Source organism: Mastacembelus armatus, chromosome 9 (genome assembly GCF_900324485.2).
Source record: "Mastacembelus armatus chromosome 9, fMasArm1.2, whole genome shotgun sequence".
Taxonomy (NCBI): domain Eukaryota; kingdom Metazoa; phylum Chordata; class Actinopteri; order Synbranchiformes; family Mastacembelidae; genus Mastacembelus; species Mastacembelus armatus.
The window spans coordinates 19,795,937-19,815,119 of record NC_046641.1 but is presented as its reverse complement, the minus strand read 5'-3'; the positions used below and the strand labels follow the sequence as shown (position 1 = coordinate 19,815,119).

General features: G+C 38.0%; 1 protein-coding gene across 1 annotated transcript in view; it reads right to left on the bottom strand.

Annotated features, from left to right (window-relative positions):
- Positions 1 to 19,183, bottom strand: part of kcnt1b (potassium sodium-activated channel subfamily T member 1b) — a 52,626-nt gene that overhangs the window by 15,698 nt on the left and 17,745 nt on the right. Inside the window, exons 4-13 of the mRNA XM_026321488.1 lie at positions 7,832 to 7,911; positions 6,518 to 6,623; positions 5,966 to 6,014; positions 5,707 to 5,766; positions 4,276 to 4,350; positions 3,960 to 4,043; positions 2,597 to 2,691; positions 1,794 to 1,974; positions 1,117 to 1,281; positions 677 to 813 (exon numbers count right to left, since the gene is read on the bottom strand). Coding sequence (XP_026177273.1) covers positions 677 to 813; positions 1,117 to 1,281; positions 1,794 to 1,974; positions 2,597 to 2,691; positions 3,960 to 4,043; positions 4,276 to 4,350; positions 5,707 to 5,766; positions 5,966 to 6,014; positions 6,518 to 6,623; positions 7,832 to 7,911 — 1,032 coding nt within the window. The remainder of the gene's footprint in view (positions 1 to 676; positions 814 to 1,116; positions 1,282 to 1,793; positions 1,975 to 2,596; positions 2,692 to 3,959; positions 4,044 to 4,275; positions 4,351 to 5,706; positions 5,767 to 5,965; positions 6,015 to 6,517; positions 6,624 to 7,831; positions 7,912 to 19,183) is intronic.

Sequence of the window (19,183 nt, the reverse complement as noted above, 5' to 3'; positions counted from 1 at the left end):
TTGAAGAGGAGAAAGGCTCCAGGACAAATTTATGACTTGAATTTCATATTATTATGTGCTAGTGAGAAGTAGTTACATTTCCATTTCACTGGTATCACATCATCCCGTGACATGCATCAGAGCTGCAACACAACATTTGCCAGTGAGCACCAAGATCCCCTGAAGCAACTGTGAAATCCTCAGTGGTACACTGGTGCATAGCCAAAGCTAACAGGTGAACTATCACAGTTTTTTAATGTTGCCGATGTATGTGGCCTTTGATGTGAGCAGATGATCAATACAGAGTGAAATCCAATTACACTGATGTGCAAGCAGAGAGCAGCCAAGTGGACTTGTAAATGTCTCACCCTTTAGCTGCCAGTGGCTGTGCATTAAGTGCTAAACTGAAACCTATACCTTTTAAGAATATGATATACATGTTCAAAGACTTACCTGTCCAACCTTAATGCCAAAACTTGACATTAACATTGAACCTGGATTAATGTCCAACAGTGATAGGCAGGCATTCCTATTAGATTAATTGGATGTGGGCAGTAATTCAGAGGTTTAAAACAAGGCTACATCAAAGATGCACTGTCTGGCACTCGTGCTAAACACACAATTTGTAAACAATGTGTAAAATTTTTAGCTTGCTTTTGTGTTTTTCCAAAATTTGAAAACCCATGCTTTTACTGACTTGGCCCTCATCAGGTCCTGGTCTTTGAGGGCAGATCCTTGCAGGTAGATGACCCTCTGGGACCACAGAGGGATCTGGAGGATACGGCGAACCTGGATGTCTATCTCTGTCGGACACAGGATCACTACATAATAGTCCTGCAAGATAAAGAGACACAAAGGCCTTAATTAAACTTTTTTCAAACCTTATGTTCATGCCTATAATATTAAATATACATGAGTGACTAAGCAATACTCAAAGTTACAATTTGGCTGAGACAAAGCTGTTCACATAGAAATCTCTCATGGCAAATAATTATTTAATTAGTTAATTATTTTTTAGTAACCCAGAGTGATTCAGTAACAGCTGTATTCAGATATTTGTCCTGCATTTTCTCACTATATCATTAAAAAAAGAATGAAACACAAATCTATAGTTTTCTTCTTGCAGCTCCACACTACCTGTAGTCTGGGATGAGCGTAAAACTCATTGAGGAAATCCATCAGCAGGTCTATCTTCAGTGAGCTGACACACAACACCACATGCTTCTCTGTCTGCGCTCGGTGGCGGCTGTAGTTGCCCCCTAACTTCTGGCTCTCCATCCACAGGTATGCTAGTTCTTCAAACTGACATGACAGCAACATCGATAAGATGTCATAAGCAACAAGAATGAGATAAATAATGAAAAGAGAAAGATTTGCTGTCTGGACACAGATGGTGAAATCACTGGAGTGAAAAATGTTGATGCAGTTAGTTTACCAGCAGCGGTTCATTTCAATTATTCGCCCAATTTGCAGTATACGTGCCAGAACATTTTAACCTATAAATATATTGAACATGAGATCTCCAAAATAAATACCACAATGTGGGCCAGTCTGACATGGCCTGAAATTTGAATGAGACTGGCAGACGTCTACAGCTGAAAATGTCAGAAAAATGTTCAGCATATTGGATTTTTATTTGCTGTCAGCTACAAGAACATTTTATATACTCAATACTTGATCATACTCCATGAAGTTACATCACTGCATTAAGAACACTGAATAACCAATAACCCAATTCAAGATTAGTTAAGTAAGGCCCCTGACTGCACTTTGGGAAAACATTAGGCTAGTTTAGCATATAGTCATTACAGTACCTGCAGTGGGAGCACTACGAGGGCAACACAGATGAGAATGACCACTAGCAGCTGGGAAGGCCAGATCTGTGGTGTGACATCTCCATAGCCAACAGTGGAGAAGGTGACAATGCAGAAATAGAACGAGTCGAACAAAGACAGATTCTTCCCAGCCCGTTCAAGGTGCTGGATCCCGCAAGCTCTACAGGAAATTAAAGAATTATACAATGACATATCTCATAAAGGTAAAGATAATTAAAATAAAACACTGGAATAGATATTTTAAGAAGGAGATCTGCTCCAGTTTCATGATATTAGCCTTTTTGGACTGATTATCAAAATTAATTTTGCCCACGATCTAAGGCCACAGAGTTTACAGCTTAGGCTCTTGCTCAGTATATGTTTTAAGTGACACTGTTGATTGCTCTGTCAGTTTCATGTCAATACTTGTAATTCAGTTTGTTTTTCATTGGTAAGTTTCAGATTCAATGAAACCGGCGGGGGGAATGAGGATGTCTGGACAGACAGTGGAGGAGGTAGGTGCCGGGTGGGGGCCAAGGCTTAAGAAGGCAGCCAAAGGTGACAACTTTGGTTAAAATAAACCAATGTTACTCAAGTTGAAAGCAATGAGATACTGTCAGTATAAGAAACTAAGAAAAATATCCAACATATTTTTTAGCTGCTCACCATGAAAGGGATTATGTTTTCTTGATCATGTAGCATAAGGTTTAGGGAAAAGATTTTGCCCTGAGGGTCAGTAAACAGGCCTGAATGCCTCTATTGTCCATTTCTGTGATTTACAACTAGAAGAGCAGTTCACTCACCCAGTGAAAACCAGACACAGTAAGGTGCAGATGAGGATGAACACCTGGTTGAACATGGCAGAGTGGGTCCTCTGGATGGCACGGTGGAAATCATTCTACATAGTGGAAGAAAGATACATTATGTGGGCATTAATGGATTTACGGATATGATTGGGAATTGAAATCCACTTCCCATTGTGAATTTCCAATCACAACATCTGTAATTTACTGGATTGTTTCTTAACTTTGTCTTGACCTGTGTAGTTTAGTTTAGTGGGTGGGGATGGAATACAACATAAAGCTAAAAATGTCCAAACTAGCTTACTACTGACATGCTTTTTTTAAATTATTTTTAAAAACAATCTACATCAACTTCCACTATTCACCATTTCAGTATTGCATTATAATTCAGCTTTCTCATACGTTAGCACGCTGTATGTCTTGAAATTTAACAACTCATGACTCATTTTCACTTCTACCTTGTTAGCATGTTCTGCCTGTCACCACCTCCCTTCAACGCCTTTCCAAACTGTCACTGCTTTTTCTCCATGTGCTGGTCTGCTTGGCCCCACAGTTTACCATCTGTCCAACTACCGCCTTGGCATGAGGCTCTTAGCTCTGCCATGGTCTTATCTGAATCACAGTGAGCGCACACACTATACCAGTTGGGGACCATCTAACTGCTTTAAAATCCATCTACTCTACACTTTGCACAAATGATAAATCCTTGGCAATATTGATTTTTTTTATCCTTTCTGTGCTGCATTGCAGTGTTTTCTCCTCTTTGATTTCATTTGAAGTGAGCCCCTTATGCTTTGGCCTGCCTTGCTTATGGTTCTGCTTTTGTTTAAAAGTTCACTGATAAATCTCATTTATCATTTTAATTTGCACTATAGCTTATTAAATATTTGCACAGCTGTGTCACTATCCAGGCATTGCAGCTAGTGGGATAATGACTTCCCTGAAAAACACATTATAGTTACAGTATATGTGTAGGTCCATTTGGATTCATGTCATTTTTTAGACAATGTGGAAATGTTTGTATTTTTCCACCAAACAAGAAGCAGCTCACTTAATTTAATTTGTGTGAGCATATGACCTGCCAGCAGGTTAATTTATTGATGTAACCAATGTTAATGGTAGCTATACTGCACAAATGTATAGAGCTAATAATGCTCTCTGAAGGAGACACTGTCTACTGCACATATAAGATGTATTTACAAAAAGACAGTGCCCCCTAATGAGAAAGAAAGAAATTAGCCTGCCAAACTGATTTCTGTTTAGACAGCTAAGTTGTATAAAAACATAGTGCTGTCTGACATCTTTTTTTGCAGCATATCTACAATGTCTACAGTTCAGTCCATTCATTATTAAACATACTTACAATCATGTTCTCCAGGGCACCTTTGGCTAGCCAGCAGTTAAGAAATACAGGAACGAATATGTTTCTTAATGGAGGCCAGAAAATCTTAAGGAAAGAAAGAAAGAAAGGACAGGAGAAAGGGTGAAATACAAACCAGTTAACACATCAATTTCCTTAATGGAGAGAATATTCCCTTGTTATTACAGGCATTTGGCTAACAAAATCTGTGAAGTGGTAATGGGGCATCATTAGATTATGGGATGGCTTAGAACAATTCAATACCAAAATAACCTTGAGCTTAAAGGAACATGCTTGTGTGATTCAGTTAATTACTTACTGTGATTATAAATGGCACTGTGTTGATCATCTCCAATATGAAGGATATCTGGAAGATTTGCTCCCAAATGTTACCCTGAAAGGAAATTAATGGGTAATATTCAATGAACCAGTGAGACAGCAGACTGTTTTTGAGAGTGTAATTACAGTAATCACGACTAGCAGTGGAAGGCAGCTGTATATCCCTAACAGGCACATGCAATCAAGGCATGTGCTTGTTTGTACAGCACGTTAATGATGGCTAGCTACTGTTCAAGACTTTTTATAAAAGATACAAAATAATTCACAGAATCTTCATAATTTAATATGTTTCTCACAACTACATTTGCCCAGGGCTTATAAATTCCACAGTATTTCCTTTGTACATTATGTAAATCAAATTAAGTGTCCTTGCATTAGTATATCCAGGTTTATGTAATTCAAGTAAGGCCTTGAATGACTTTAAAGCTCCTGTGTCTGCAGAATTGGCAATAAACTTTGAGGACACATTTGGGAACAGATGCAGACTTTAACTTAAAAAAGAAAAACAAAAGAAAAACAAAAAAAAACCAAAAAAAAAAAAAAACAGTAAATATAATATGTACTGTGTATATACAGCAACAGCATGGCTGCAGCATGCCCAATCAGTGAGTGGGTCACAGGAGAGTTTACAAGTCGCAGTTTAACGGTGGATCAATCTGTGATGGAGCTATTAAAGAGCCCACTAACAAAAATAAATGTTTGTGACACCCAAATATTCTACAAGGCCACATTTTATCGCCAACTGAGCAAAATAAAATTTGTGCATTTGCTCCTCATGAAATAAATGGAGTACAGGTCTCTTAACGGACATCTGATAAAAAAAGACCAGCACCTGAGAAGACATAAAAAAGATGATCAAACGACTGCATTTAATGGAACCCCGACCAAGCGTTAAAACCGACACAAAAACAAAACATCTTCAGGATGCTAGGGTTATACTCAACTGAATTATATTTTTGTCCATATCATTTACAAAGCACAAAAAGCATCTTCATGCCCATTATGCTCACAGTCAGACTGATTCTTGGTATTTGTGTGAACTTGAGTTAGTGCCATGAAATACATGATGCTTACATCTTATCTCACTACTCAAATGATCCTTCGTTAAAATGCATATCAACTAAGGAGAGCAGTGCCTTCAGATGATTTATGATGATGAAACACAAACTGCACTTCCAGCTCTATGAGCCTGTTTACATAACTTGTTTCTGTGGCAAAGTGTTGTGATGGCTGAGTCTAAAATTAGAGACAGAAGACTCTTGGCCCTATCTTTTATAGGTACACTTGCACTTGGACTGGACAGTGAAAGCTATTGGCCCACAACAGAGGACAAACAGACAATGCTGGACTTTGATCAGACAGCTATAGGACATTAGAACAGAATTAAAGAGAGAAACTGTGACTTTCTTACCTTGTAGCTGAGATATGTGATAAGCATGGTCTCCAAAAAACTGATTAAGGCCACTGTCACCTGGAGCAAAGGCAATAGGGAGATAAAGAAACCCTGCAACTACAAACTCAGTCCTTTTCTATATCCACTGCACTGCTAAACTACAGTGAAAATGCTTTTATCTAGTAAATGGATGCCATCAGAGATTAATTCTGCACTGACATGCAGTTCATGCAGTGGAATTTGATTTATGTGCACTTTCACTTATCGTTATTCGCACCTGTATTGCCCATACAGGAACCCGTCTGTTCACCCATAAAATCAGGTCCCTGTCAAACCATCAGGAAACATTCTCAAATGTTATGTATTTATGACATAAAAAAAATCAACACAGTTAAATGCTTTTGTTTGAAACTTACCAGTTGATTCCTGACGACTCGGTTGTATTCGTTGCACTATTGTTCCGACATAGAGCACTGAGGAACAAAACAGCAAAGAGTGAAACAGAGAGTGTACAGGTGTATGTGAATGCTTGTGCATGAGTGAAAAAATGTCCATCAGTTGGTACACTATAAACAAACCCAGTGTTGCTCTGAAAGCTGCTGGCAGTCAGCACAAGACACAGTGTTGTAGGAGTAACAGAAGCAGAAAAAATGATGATCGGACAGAGAAAAGACCTACATCTACAAAAACAGTCTGAGCAATACTGTTTTGTTTTCTAATGCAAAAAATGCCTCATTACCTTGACGTAGCATCAAATATGGTGCCACAAATATAACAAAACAACAAATAAAACCAACCAAAAATGTAGACATATCTGAGTATGACTCACCATGGGTTGCCATTGATCTCCTTGGGGTTATCCAGACTGACTCTCAGTATGTAGAGGGCACAGGTGAGGATCTTCAGTGAGAAGTTAAACAGACGAATTCTCAGGCCTATGGGGCAACAAAAACAGCAACACCTGACATATTAAAGAAACTGGCCTGGTTTTAGTTAACTATTGATTTTGTGCTATTTATTATGTATTTTCATACCTTCTCTGTCCATTTTCACAGACTTGTCAGCTAAAGTACACAGTGCTAATATGACACCATTTGTTTAGTTGCATAAAATGCCTTTAGTAAAAGTACTAACTTGATTATGTGTGTCAAAGCCCTGAATCACCACTAACTGGCATAGTGCCACAACTGATTTCCCATGATGCATTTCTTTCAAATCCTCCAAGAATAACTCAAAATAACACCGGCAGATTTATAGGCCAATGCTGTGATGATAGAATACATTTATAAATTACTGACTAGATTTCTGCAGGGGACAATGTTTTTAAATAACAACCTCCTATTTCAGTAAGTGTGGGCACATACTGTAGCTACTGATAAACATATACATGACCATCAAATATGCAGAATAGAAACCTGGCTGCAGACATGCTTACTAGCCAGAGGGTGGTGCTAGTTGTATTACCAACAACTGAGCAACAACTTAATCTCTTCTGACATGACCTCTTTGAATGAATCTATTGTCAATGTTAACATGATTTGAAAAACACAAACAGCACTGCAACAGAAGAGAGCAACAGACCCCTGCAGCCAGGTGTGACATTTTCATTTTTTTAATGTCAAAGACTGGGGTTGAGAGTTGACAAGTTGAGTGAGAGACAGCAGAGCCAAGTCAGTGTCGAGGATAAGTAAGGACATTTTCTATCAGTTTTTTATATAAACAACTATGTGCATATGAATGGCTTCCAAACAAAATGCAATGAGACACTGACCTGCACCAATATTTACATGCTGAGAGACAAACTGGAGATGATGTGGCACTGCTAGTTTCATCTTCTAATGAGAAAAACAATGCAGCCCTGCCTTATCTCTCAGCAAATGAGCCATACTCTTCTGTCCATGCTGGGCCACAGTATGAACACCCAAAAATACAATAACTTACAAAGAGGTAGTTCACGTAATAGCGGAAACCCCAACTGAGACAGAAATTAGATAAACACAATCATTGGCTGCAATTTCCTCCATTATGTTTTTATTTGATCATGTATCTCTGAGCATATCTAGCGGCAGTAAGTCCCTTACCATTTGCATTATTGGGACAAAGGAAAATGGTGTGATGTTCCCTGTCAGTCAGCTGTACTTACTTGACCTTTGGTTTTTGATGAAGAAAAGCTTCAGCCTCTCCTTAAAGGTGTTTTCATTTACATAGAACTCCACCTGCACCCTGTTAGGAACAGTGACCAAATGTCAGTGGAAACACATACGGATGCAAATACACACACACACACACACACACACACAACGCAACAAGTCTGGCAGTGAATTACTTTTGAAAAACATTTAATAGTACAGTATAAGTGTAAGAAAAGTATTGCACTTAAATAGGTTTACTGAGGAAAGTCTAGTCTATATACAGACGTCAATAAAAACTGCAGTATTCGGAATCAAAATGCATTGTTTTCTCACTAATTACACATGCTGTCACAAATCTAAAGCTATTAAAGGTCTGAGTGGAAGTAATGGACTTTAATAGGCTTGAAGGGTGTGGGGCAGAGTGCACAAATAATGCACAAATGATGATGTTGCTACTGTAGGTAGGTTCGATGAATGCAGGTCATGAGACAAGTCGATTAACAGCTTCTGGAATGCAGAGAGCTTGTTGCCACTAATGAGCCTACAGGGAGGGTAATAATGACATCATGGTTACAAGGGACCCTTAAAGTCTTCCACTCTGTCTGACAAAATGAACACAGGGTACAAAAACACAAAGGATGAAAGGAGAGAGCAGGAGGGCAATTACAGCAGTCAACTCTCAAGGGAGGTACATATGTGTAGATAAAGAGGGTTGGTGGAAGAAAGAACATGAGATATGCACCATTTTCCAGCTATTCCCCTGCCCCTCTTCCAGCTTTATTGCCATGGAAGACAACTTTCAAGGCAGGAGATGTTCCCTTGTTTATGGCTTTCCCATACAAGGAAGTGGGTGAAGTTATCTATACACACACAAACAATGACAAGTTCTGGACTGAACCAACAATACATTCCCATTCTCATGATTCCTGCCCAAACACACAGCTATTTCCTAACCACATAAAACAAGGACATTCACTGCTTAAATGAAATACTTAAATTAAACATCAAAAACTCAAATATCACAGTTATAAAGTATCCAAGTGTTTAGTTCAGTACACTGAACTGCAGAAGTTCTTTAAAGCAGCTACAGCTTTGGGTTTGTTTGGATTTGGGCGGTTTATCATTCTTCTTGGCAGATCCTCTCAAGCTATGTCAGACTGGATGAGAAATAGCTGTGAACTGCCATCTTCAGATCTCTGCACAGATGTTATATGTGGTTTAGTGCAGGCCTTTTACTGCGCCACTCATCCTGAAGCCAACCAGCGATATCTTGTCTGTATGCTTCAGGTTATTATGGTGAACAGGGTCCATCACCCAGCCTCAGGTTTCCTCAGGTTTTTTCAAGGACTTCTTTGTCTTTAGTTGTATTCTGTATGCCTCTCCCTCCACAGAACAGTGCTGCCACCACCTTGCTACATTATAGGGATTGTTTTAACCAGGTGATGAGCATGGCCAGGTGTTTGCCAGACATGGTGCTTGGAGTTCTGCTCAACTTCATCATCATCCCCATGTCACGTAGTCTGGCCAACTCCAGGAAGAATCCCGGTGCTTCAATTTCACAATTTGAATTTTTAATAAACATTTCTAAAACAATTCTTCATTGTCTTCCTGGGTAATGAATATAGATTGATGGGGACATGGCTGTCCACCACACAATGAAAGGTGCAAAAAGTGAAGGAGTCTGAATGCTTTCTGAAGCTCATCAATAATGCATGTTCTACAGACTGTCTGCACTGACAGCTGTGAGAACAGATATGGACAACAGCTACAGACTCCATGTTTACTCAGCTTGCTGACAGGTACAACACATGAAATTACACCTCCTGAAATGTGACTCCAAAATAAACTCACCAATACAACTCTCCTGCTATTTGCTCTGATGTTAGCCTGACAATACTGAGAAAACTGTGTGTCTGTAGGTGGACAGCACTGATGACAACCATGTAGTAGCACTTTTGTGAGGGTAATGTGAGGGTTTTTGTCTGAATACAAGGAAAGTCATCTGCAGTAGTACGTATATAGACAGACATTTTGGCTCTGTCCTTAATTAGTTTTTAACTCAGTTTGATGGCATTTTTATATTTGCTATAATATTTACGTATTGATTATGTACATTAATTCCTACTATATTTTATATTTAGTGAACAATAAAGTAGATGTTTGTGACATTAACATGGCTAAAAGTTTATTTTTTTTGATCACCCACTGTAGACAAATGTTTTAGTCTTGTTTAGTCATCTAGTTTTATTTATGTTCACACAAGGAAGAGACACTTGAAAATAAATATGGATAAGTCTTTTCCTTGCACACACCTTTTATTGTGTTTCACATTGCTCCAACTAAGGCTACAAACAGAATTTCTTCCACACTCAACAACAGTCAGTATCTGCAGACCAATCCGACACAAGCTTAGTGTCTTTTCTTTGGCATCTCTGAAGTCTGCAAATTGTCATCACCAATCAGCGGATATTTGCCAGACTGTCACGTAAACACAAAGGCAGCACTTCCTTCAAGTGTGAAGATGGTAGGTACGACATAACCCAAGAGCCATATTAGCCATATTCACATCATGATCTCATGCCACCAACTAACAAGTCTACATGGCCTATAGAGCCAACAGTCATTCAGAACATGTGACAGAGAATAACAAATTCATAATCACGGTGAAAGTAATGAGAAGCAGAAGTGTGCCCTGACAAAGGGACCGAGCGTGGTGAATCAAGAATTCAGTGTTTAAGTAGCACGCATACAAATACACAAAAGTACACTGTGGCCATTGTCATTAATAGGATCACAAATTCATGCACCCCAGCCCGAAACACTGAGCCACTACAACTGAATTGTAGACACTGTAAATAAACATCAAACAGCTTGTTTACCTAGGGATAATCTGGCTGACAGAACAGAACTGTTCAAATGCCTGTGTTCATAATGTTGCTGGAGGAAAAAAAACCAACATTGTCCAACAGCCACCAGATGCTGTGTGCCATATGGAACAGTTGTCAGAGAACAGGGGTGAACACAGATGAACAGCAGTGTCAGTTAGCTTTGTGGAGGTAAACAACATTACGTGAACTGTTAGGAGGAAGCTACAACACATGTCAATCTTGAAATGATGCACTGATGCTTCTGCACATCCTGCTACTTCAGACACTGATTATAGCAGAAAATAATTAGCTGTACTTCTGTCTTACCCGGCCTTATAGAAAGCAACATAATGTATGCATGTGGCGGCACCAAAACCAGTATAGAGTAAATAAAATTATGGTATGTTTGACCAATCGAACTGAGTTAAACTACATGTATAGTTCTAACTAGGTTCTGTGACACAGAGTCGGCACCAGTAATACAGCATCCTGTCCTGTAAACAGTTTGACCAATGACATTTCCATCACACCCTGAATAGTTTGTTGTTTTTTTAAGTTTCCAAACCAAACAGTTAAATAGAAAATCTCCCATGTGCCAAACACAAAAGTGTGCCTGAAAAAAAGCTGTAGAGATTCTAAAAATATTACACGTCAACATGAATATTGAAAAGCATTGGCATCTTTCTTTGTCTCAGCTTCTGTTCTCACCAAGCTACATCTCAAATTCCCATGGTGAAGGTATTCATGCTATAGCAAAAATAGGCTAGATACAGACTGTGGCAACTGCCAAAGAACTTTGTCAAATGGCTACTGCAGCCAGGAACTTCATAAAGATAAAGTTAGTTTATGTTATATTCAGCTGTGAGATGATGACCAGGTCAGCATGAAGGAGCAAGAATGGGTCATTTCTGATCCACTGAGGCAACCTACTGTATACGTGCACACAATGTGTTCAAAGAATTAGGTAAGTAAGTAACTTTGTTCTACAAACGTTTGCATGAGCTAGCAAGAACACCCCACTGGGTGTTGTTATAGCGTAGCCTTGATTCAGCATCAAAATAATGCTGATTCAAAGCAGTTGCCATATGTCTTTCAAGGTCTGTCAAGGAGACCTGACACAATTGTGCAGTTGTAAGAGTGGTGCTTACTTTATTGAACTTCTGGTATAAAATCAAATTCATTTTTCTGTTGACTCAGGTGAAGATATTAGGAGCACTGAAGCTAAATTGCTGAATAGCTGGTCACCATACGAGGGAGTCCTCAAAAAAAGGAAATTGTTCAAAATGCTAGAGATGAGGTTTACGATACTAGCAGTACTTCAAAGACATCAGAGCCTGAATGAGACCTGAAATTACAAGACAAGTAAAAACGTCAAAGGATTTTGTGTAAATTTCTGCTGGCTTCGCAATTGTCTTCCTCATAAAAACAGATCCAACAAATATCCCAACATACTGGACGTCAAACTATAAATACAAACCTTCATTAAATGGCAGATGAAGTTAAATTTACTTGGCATTAAAAACAGGACATTCAACAGAGTTTCAAAAAATAGAAATGATACCTAAGAAAACTTCAGAAATCTCAAGAGGTCATTCCCTTGAGTCAGAAAAAGGAAAAGCATGTGTGAGTGTCAAAAAGAAATAGAACAATCCAGGACATGAGTCTGATCTTTGATGTGCTTTAGCAGGTAGCCAGCATTATATAAACTAAAGTCATGCAGCATCAAAGTAAGCCTTCAAAAATCAAGGCAACATTTCTTTCACACTGTGTTACAGAGCCAAAATCAGGTTTGTACAGTATATTCCAATCAAATCTTCAATATATTCCTGGATTTATTTTGACATAGAAAAGGCTGCATCGCTGGAATCAGCTGCCCTGTTGCACAACCATTCATAAGAAACATCTTACATTCAGTAATGCGCTGTCATTTGATGTACTGGTTCAAGGAAGATTAATCTACAGTACACTGAGATTTAAACAAGTAGACAGAAGAAGAGCTAAGACCAACTATGAAAACGTTGGCAGCATTTATGAATCTAAAGCTAAACCCTGGAAAAAGTACTTCAGCACCAGTCCATCTTCTGAAATTGCTGCTCTACAGAGTAAAACAACACACTGTAAACAAAGATACAAGTAAAGGCATCAAAATGTCCTTTCAGCAGCCTGAAGATGATACCAAAAAAAGAAAACACTCATTTTTACCCAGTTTAACTAAGTACATTTTGCAGACCCATGGGCTCATTCTTTTGAAGTCCAAAGCACACAAATCTGTCCAATTCTGCCATCAAACAATCTGGAAAACCCATGCTTTTGGAAATGAAATAAAAATTCTCAGGGTCTCAGGAGCATGCAAGGTCCTTGATATATGCACATCAAACTAACGCATCATTTCACCAATATTCCCTTCAGAGTTCACCTTGTTTTTTTTTCTAGAAATTCTTTCTCTTCTGCTTTCCTACGTGATAGATGAGTCAAGCCCAGATTTCACATTGACAATACTGACGAAGTGAAGACTCGTGCACATATTCATTCAAAAGACAGCTAAAACACCAGGATTAAGTTGAAAAACACACACACAGACAAACACAGGCTGCCTTTTCACCATTTACTGTGGGATGATTTAACAAGACAGAAATATGTGAAGGGCCAATTGTTCTCTTTGATTCTTTAGCACAACAACTGTTGAAAAGGTAGCCGCAACTGAATATACTCTCTGCATCATTACCAAAATAATTATTTCTAACTGGATGTAATTGATTCCTTCAATGCAATCAAGGCATTATATCAACGTAAATGCTAAAGTGAACAGTGCTGTGTATGTGCTTTGGTGCTCGCAGGAATGTTTAGCCCTGCGCATAGTTACCATTGCACACACAATCCATGCCATGCAAGCATGATGCTGCCAGGGACTTACTGGGCATTGGTTGAGTCCATACTGTACTCCTCCTGATACCTGGACGCAGCACACATGGACACAAATAGGTGCAGGTTAGGAGAGAGTTGTGCCAAGAAAGCAGGGACAAGGGGAATGTTGGGTATCAAGAAAAGGATGCTACTGCAAATTACTTGCAGAATACAACCATTTCAAAACCTTCAAGGAGAATCAGAACACAGTTGGTGCAGTAAGAAGCTCCAAGATGGGATCTGATCTGATGTTAGCTAGTAAAACTAGAACATGTGGGATGGAACCCCCAGAAAATTGAATCAGATCCTGTCTTGGAGTAGCTGCTTCTTACTGCACTGTATATAGCTCTACTGTCAAGGTCATGTTGAGCCACCTTCAAAACAAATGCACAACAAACATCTACATTTTGATATATATTGATGGTGTCTCAGATTGACAGGAAATACAAAATGTATTTCAGAGCTATTAATTTCCAGGGCACATGCAAGACAACAATGATACATATATTTGATCAAAAACAAGAGGTTATCTGACTAAAGAACAGATGGCACACTTAATGCAAACCACAGGGGACTAGTGGACACACCCTCGCTGTTGGTGTCATAGGGTGCCATACTGATAAAACAAGGGAGAAAAGGAAAGTGTGTAATACTGAGGGAAACTAACAGACAAAACCAGATAGTGATTTTAATGACTGACCAGCTGTTAATTATAATGTGTTAGGGGTCAAATGTTGATTTAATGCAGAACAAATTTATTTGTGCACTCTCTGACTGAACCAATGAGTTGTAGTACACTGTATCACAGCATGCAATTCTGTCAGACTAACTTTTATTACACAGTTGGTCCCATTCCTTTACTGTAGGTGCTCCAGTTTAAGAAGCTCAATAATGTACATCTTTACCTTCTGGGATAGTTCATCGAGAAATACCAATAAAACAGAGCTATCATTAATGTTATCAGTTACTTCTGCACCTCACAAGTTATTGTCCCTTGTCTCTTGGCAGAAATATATAAAACGCATTAAATGAGACACACTAGAGGAACAGCTAGAAAGCAGAGCTTCTGTACCAGTTCTTGTTTTGTGCACTATCCTCTAGAAACCCGATATCCCATATCATGATTTAAAAACAAACAAAACAAATAAAAAAATATCCATGTTACTATAACAGCAACTCTTTCTCTTTACACGAGTATCATGAACAGAAAATTTGATATAATATTGAATATTGTAAAAAAGTATAGTTTTATGTCATTCAGAATGGTTTATTGGTCAGGGATTGATATTAACAATATACTCAATTCTGAAAACGTTAATGCTTGTAACTGTGTTTTATTATTAGTTGCCCTTAAATTTACTTCTGCTTTATTTTGATCAAACAAGTCTGCTTATACTGTTTGAGCAAGACAATATATAATCAAATCTACTTGTATTCCAAATACAATGCATTTACTGTTAAGTCCACTAGTTTTGAAAGTGAGTCACTGAATTATGTCTGATCAATATAAAATGTATATTAACTGAAAGACAGTTAAGGTGTGAAGCCATTTATTATATGTGTGGGTCTAAATCTAGTGAGTAGGATGCCTCCAAAGTACAATCAAAAGCACATCTAAAAATGTGAATTTTACCAAATGTTGATGGATAAAAATAAAATTTTAATTTAAAACTTGTACATGATCAAAGCATGTCTGTCAATGGTTTAAAGAGGTACAAGCAATCAGTGCTGCAAAAAGGTCATTTTTTGAAAGCGCAGGCTGCTTAGCTGAAAAGGAATAAGGAACATCATCATATTCATGTCTCTCTGAATGGACTAATGGGATGTCTATTAAACCCAGGAAGTAACCAAGTCTCAAGAGAGCACCATTACAGTAATTAATCAAGACCCTTTTGCCATTTCAAAACAGGACACATTCGATCATTAAAATTTTCCGCTATTGCATTAGAGAGTTTCACATGTTTAAAATCCAGATCCATTTTAATATTTAATACTTTTCACTTTGTTTTTTAGCCTGTTGTCCAGGTTAAACGATGGACAACTACATTTCCCACAGTTTCTCAGATCACAGCAGCAGCTCAAGTTCAGTGTTGCCCAGTTAACAAGTGAGATCAACAACAATAACATCACACTCTGCAACAGTAATAAATCATTCTCACCATAGCATACAGTATACTCAAAGTACTGATCGATACATAGAAATACTCTAATATAGTATTATTTTAGAAAAGGTGTCCATTAAAACCTTATACTAGAACACCTCATGAATAGTTCTGGTCAATTGCTAAACCTCTGATCTAAATCGGTCTGCAGGTAACCACGGCAACAGTCATGCTGCTTCATGCTACATTACCAGCGACTCCTGAAACAGACCTAACCAGATGTTAAAAAGGACTTATAGCAGCCTATAAAATGCAAAAGATCAAAAAGGGAAATTGGATAATCTTTGAATTAAAATCTTGGCTTCTCATTATGCCCATATGATATAATGAACCTCTGCAAATGATACTACTCTAGCTTTTTATTGTATTATGTTCAGTGTTTTGTTAAGACTGTGTCAGAGAATTGACTTTAAGGTCATTTTGAGGTCATACACAGACACCTCAGGACAAGCCATTACAACAACAAGCATTACAACAGCCCCACATTTTATGTGATGTTTTAAATACATAAGTAGAATTTTCTTTTGAGCTTTTAAAAGGAGCACAGCTCTGACTGTGCTCAGGTGACATGAAGAGCTGGCTGTGTTAGCGCCTGAGTTTGGCAGCTTTGCTCAAATTATAATACAATCCTGCTTTCTTCAGACTCTCTAATTGATTCTCTGCTAGCTAATGCTATCAGGAAGCGGGAGACGGCAAGTGAGACCAGAGGTGTGATGGATGGAAGTGCTTTGTACAGATGCACATAGGAACAACACACAGCTGAGCACACATAGTATCTCAGTGTTACAGACTTATTTAAAGGCCAGGTACATGCTTTTAGATGTATCTTCCTAATGTCTAACATCTATTTAAACATTCATTTTTATGATATGGAGCAAACAAAGCAATGAAACTCCTTTCAACAATCACGCCAGCTGCTGAAAGATTTCATCCTCCTAGTTTAATGAGCAATATTGATGGACAACATGTTATTTACCCCAAGGACCACATTAAAACTCCTCATTAAACCTCTGGTAGTCAAACCAAAATAAAAGAGTCACTCTTCTGTGAAAGCAGGGCACTATAAATAAACATTAAGACAAAAGAAGGAGGACATGGTCCCAGACTGTCTGAAATAAAAAATGTAAAATGCTGTACACTCATTCACAGTCAGTATAATTGGGCTGCAAGTATTTGAAAAATAATGTGAAGAGATTATCAGTTGAAAAACTTAAAACAACAAATGATACATCCTAATTGATTTCAGTGAGCTGGCTCTGTTTAATGTGTCAACGCTAATCTTAATACTTACTGAACAGACATGCAAATCCATTACCTTTCCTCCATCTCCCAAATGACTACTGCTTACCACCAGATCATTGATCTAATACCCAAACCAGCTTGAATTTTACTCTGATGGATAGAAGCTTAACATTTAGATTAAGAGTCAATTGAATATTCAAAATTCACTTTTCACCATTCAATGCATTTGAAGTACTGTGTAAGATTCCTGCAGTAATATGCTGAACATTTGAAGGGAATAACTGCATCTAAGTCTCTGCAGTGGGAAAACAAAAGAAAGGTGTGTGGGAGTGATGGTGGTGGGAGTGGGAGAAAAATTTACAAATAAAGTAAGTTTTTATTTTTATGAATCTCACTTTACTAAGAAGCAAAATTAATACATTAAAAGGTTTTAGTCTCAAGTTACAGTAATAGTAACTAATATTTCATGCTCAAAAGAAAAATCTATAGATAAAACCATGTTTCTACAGAGAAATCATAGAAATTAAATTCATTTCTTTGCTTGATCTATAGGGGCTCACTGGTTAAAGCACATGTCACGTACCCTTCACAGGTTCACTTCATATCCTGCCAAGAACCGGTGTAAGTGTCTTAGTCTGACAATAAATATAAGATATGCAGAAGGATTAATGATTGAAAAATCAAATGGTATATCTGTCAATTAGAAATCCTTCCTTATTCCAAATTGCTGCTATATTTGGCTATATCTAGCAAAAACATCAAATCATCCTGTGTAATGCAGCTTTAATTTATACTACTATTGGACTAGCAGCACCCGCTGTGCTCTAGAGTTTAAGATCCACTGTTTATCAACAGGCCAAACCAAATGCCCATTTTCCAAACAGATTTTTCACCAAGAAGGAAATGTGGTGGTGAGCCTAAATAAAGTGAAAACAAATCTGTGGGAGTTTATCTGTTTTGACTACATTATGTGTTTAAAAGATAGCCAATGCCTCTGTTCTTGAAGATCCTCCAAGTTTCATTTAGTCTATTCACTGCTAACTTTATTTAGATGTCGATACTCTATAGAGAATCCTGTACACAAAAACACAATTCCTAAGTGCTGTAAATTATACAGTATTACATAATTCTTTATCAGCCATGTCATATGATGGACCAGATTATTGGTTCTCTCACTCCTCCTTCTATATCTCATTCTCAGGCCAAGTGGATACAAATCACATGCTGATCGCATTTTAAACATACAGAGCTCTGCTACCTGATACCCAGTCAACGTGCAGAGGCTCTACATGGACTTTACCAATAAAATAACTTTTGTCAGGCGGAGGATCTCAGATAAACATTTATTCATTTGTTTTAAATATAAGACCTTTGTGTCAACAGTGACAACCTAGCGATGCTAATCAGTTGATGGTGGTACAAATCTGATTGCTCATGGGAATCTAGCCAACTAATGCGTTAGATTTTACATCCTCTGCCATTTGTAAATGGAGTGTCTTAGATCACCATACTAACTGCCTGACATTGCAATATATCTATAATCAATATTTTTCAAGTCAGAACTGATTGGAAGTGCATCTCTTTTTCTTGCAGCCTCTTTAGACCAGCTGTCAGCTGACTCGCTATCTGTTGGAAGATTTTAAAGCACCACTTACAGCACACCAACTGCATCATATCTCCATCTTGATCATTTTCACATACTTCATTGTTCTTGGTCATTATTCACTAATGGGTCATTACTGCTAATTTTTATGATATCATTTCAGCTGCAGCTATGCCTGTGCTGTCTCTTTCAGCTTCAACATTGTCAACACATAATTTCAGTATAATACCTACACAGAGTTTTCTTAATCACTGATTGATGAGCTGGTCATCAATCAGTGATTAAGAAAACTCTTAGATTGCTCTGTAATATGATGCAAAAACCTATATTCATCATTAGCACTGACAAACACTGAAGTCAGCAGTTGAGTCTGAAACTAATCCTCTGTAACATTAAAGAGGTCTCACTAAACCTCTATAATTGATAGGAAGATATAGTTTAAAGTGAGGGAGGGAAAGCAAGCAATTTGTTAATTATTTAAGAGATGTCATACACTACAGTTTCATGGTTAGACATGCTTCACATACACTGTAAAGATGCAAGATACAATTTGACAACACGGTCGCTATTGTTGCAGAAATTAAT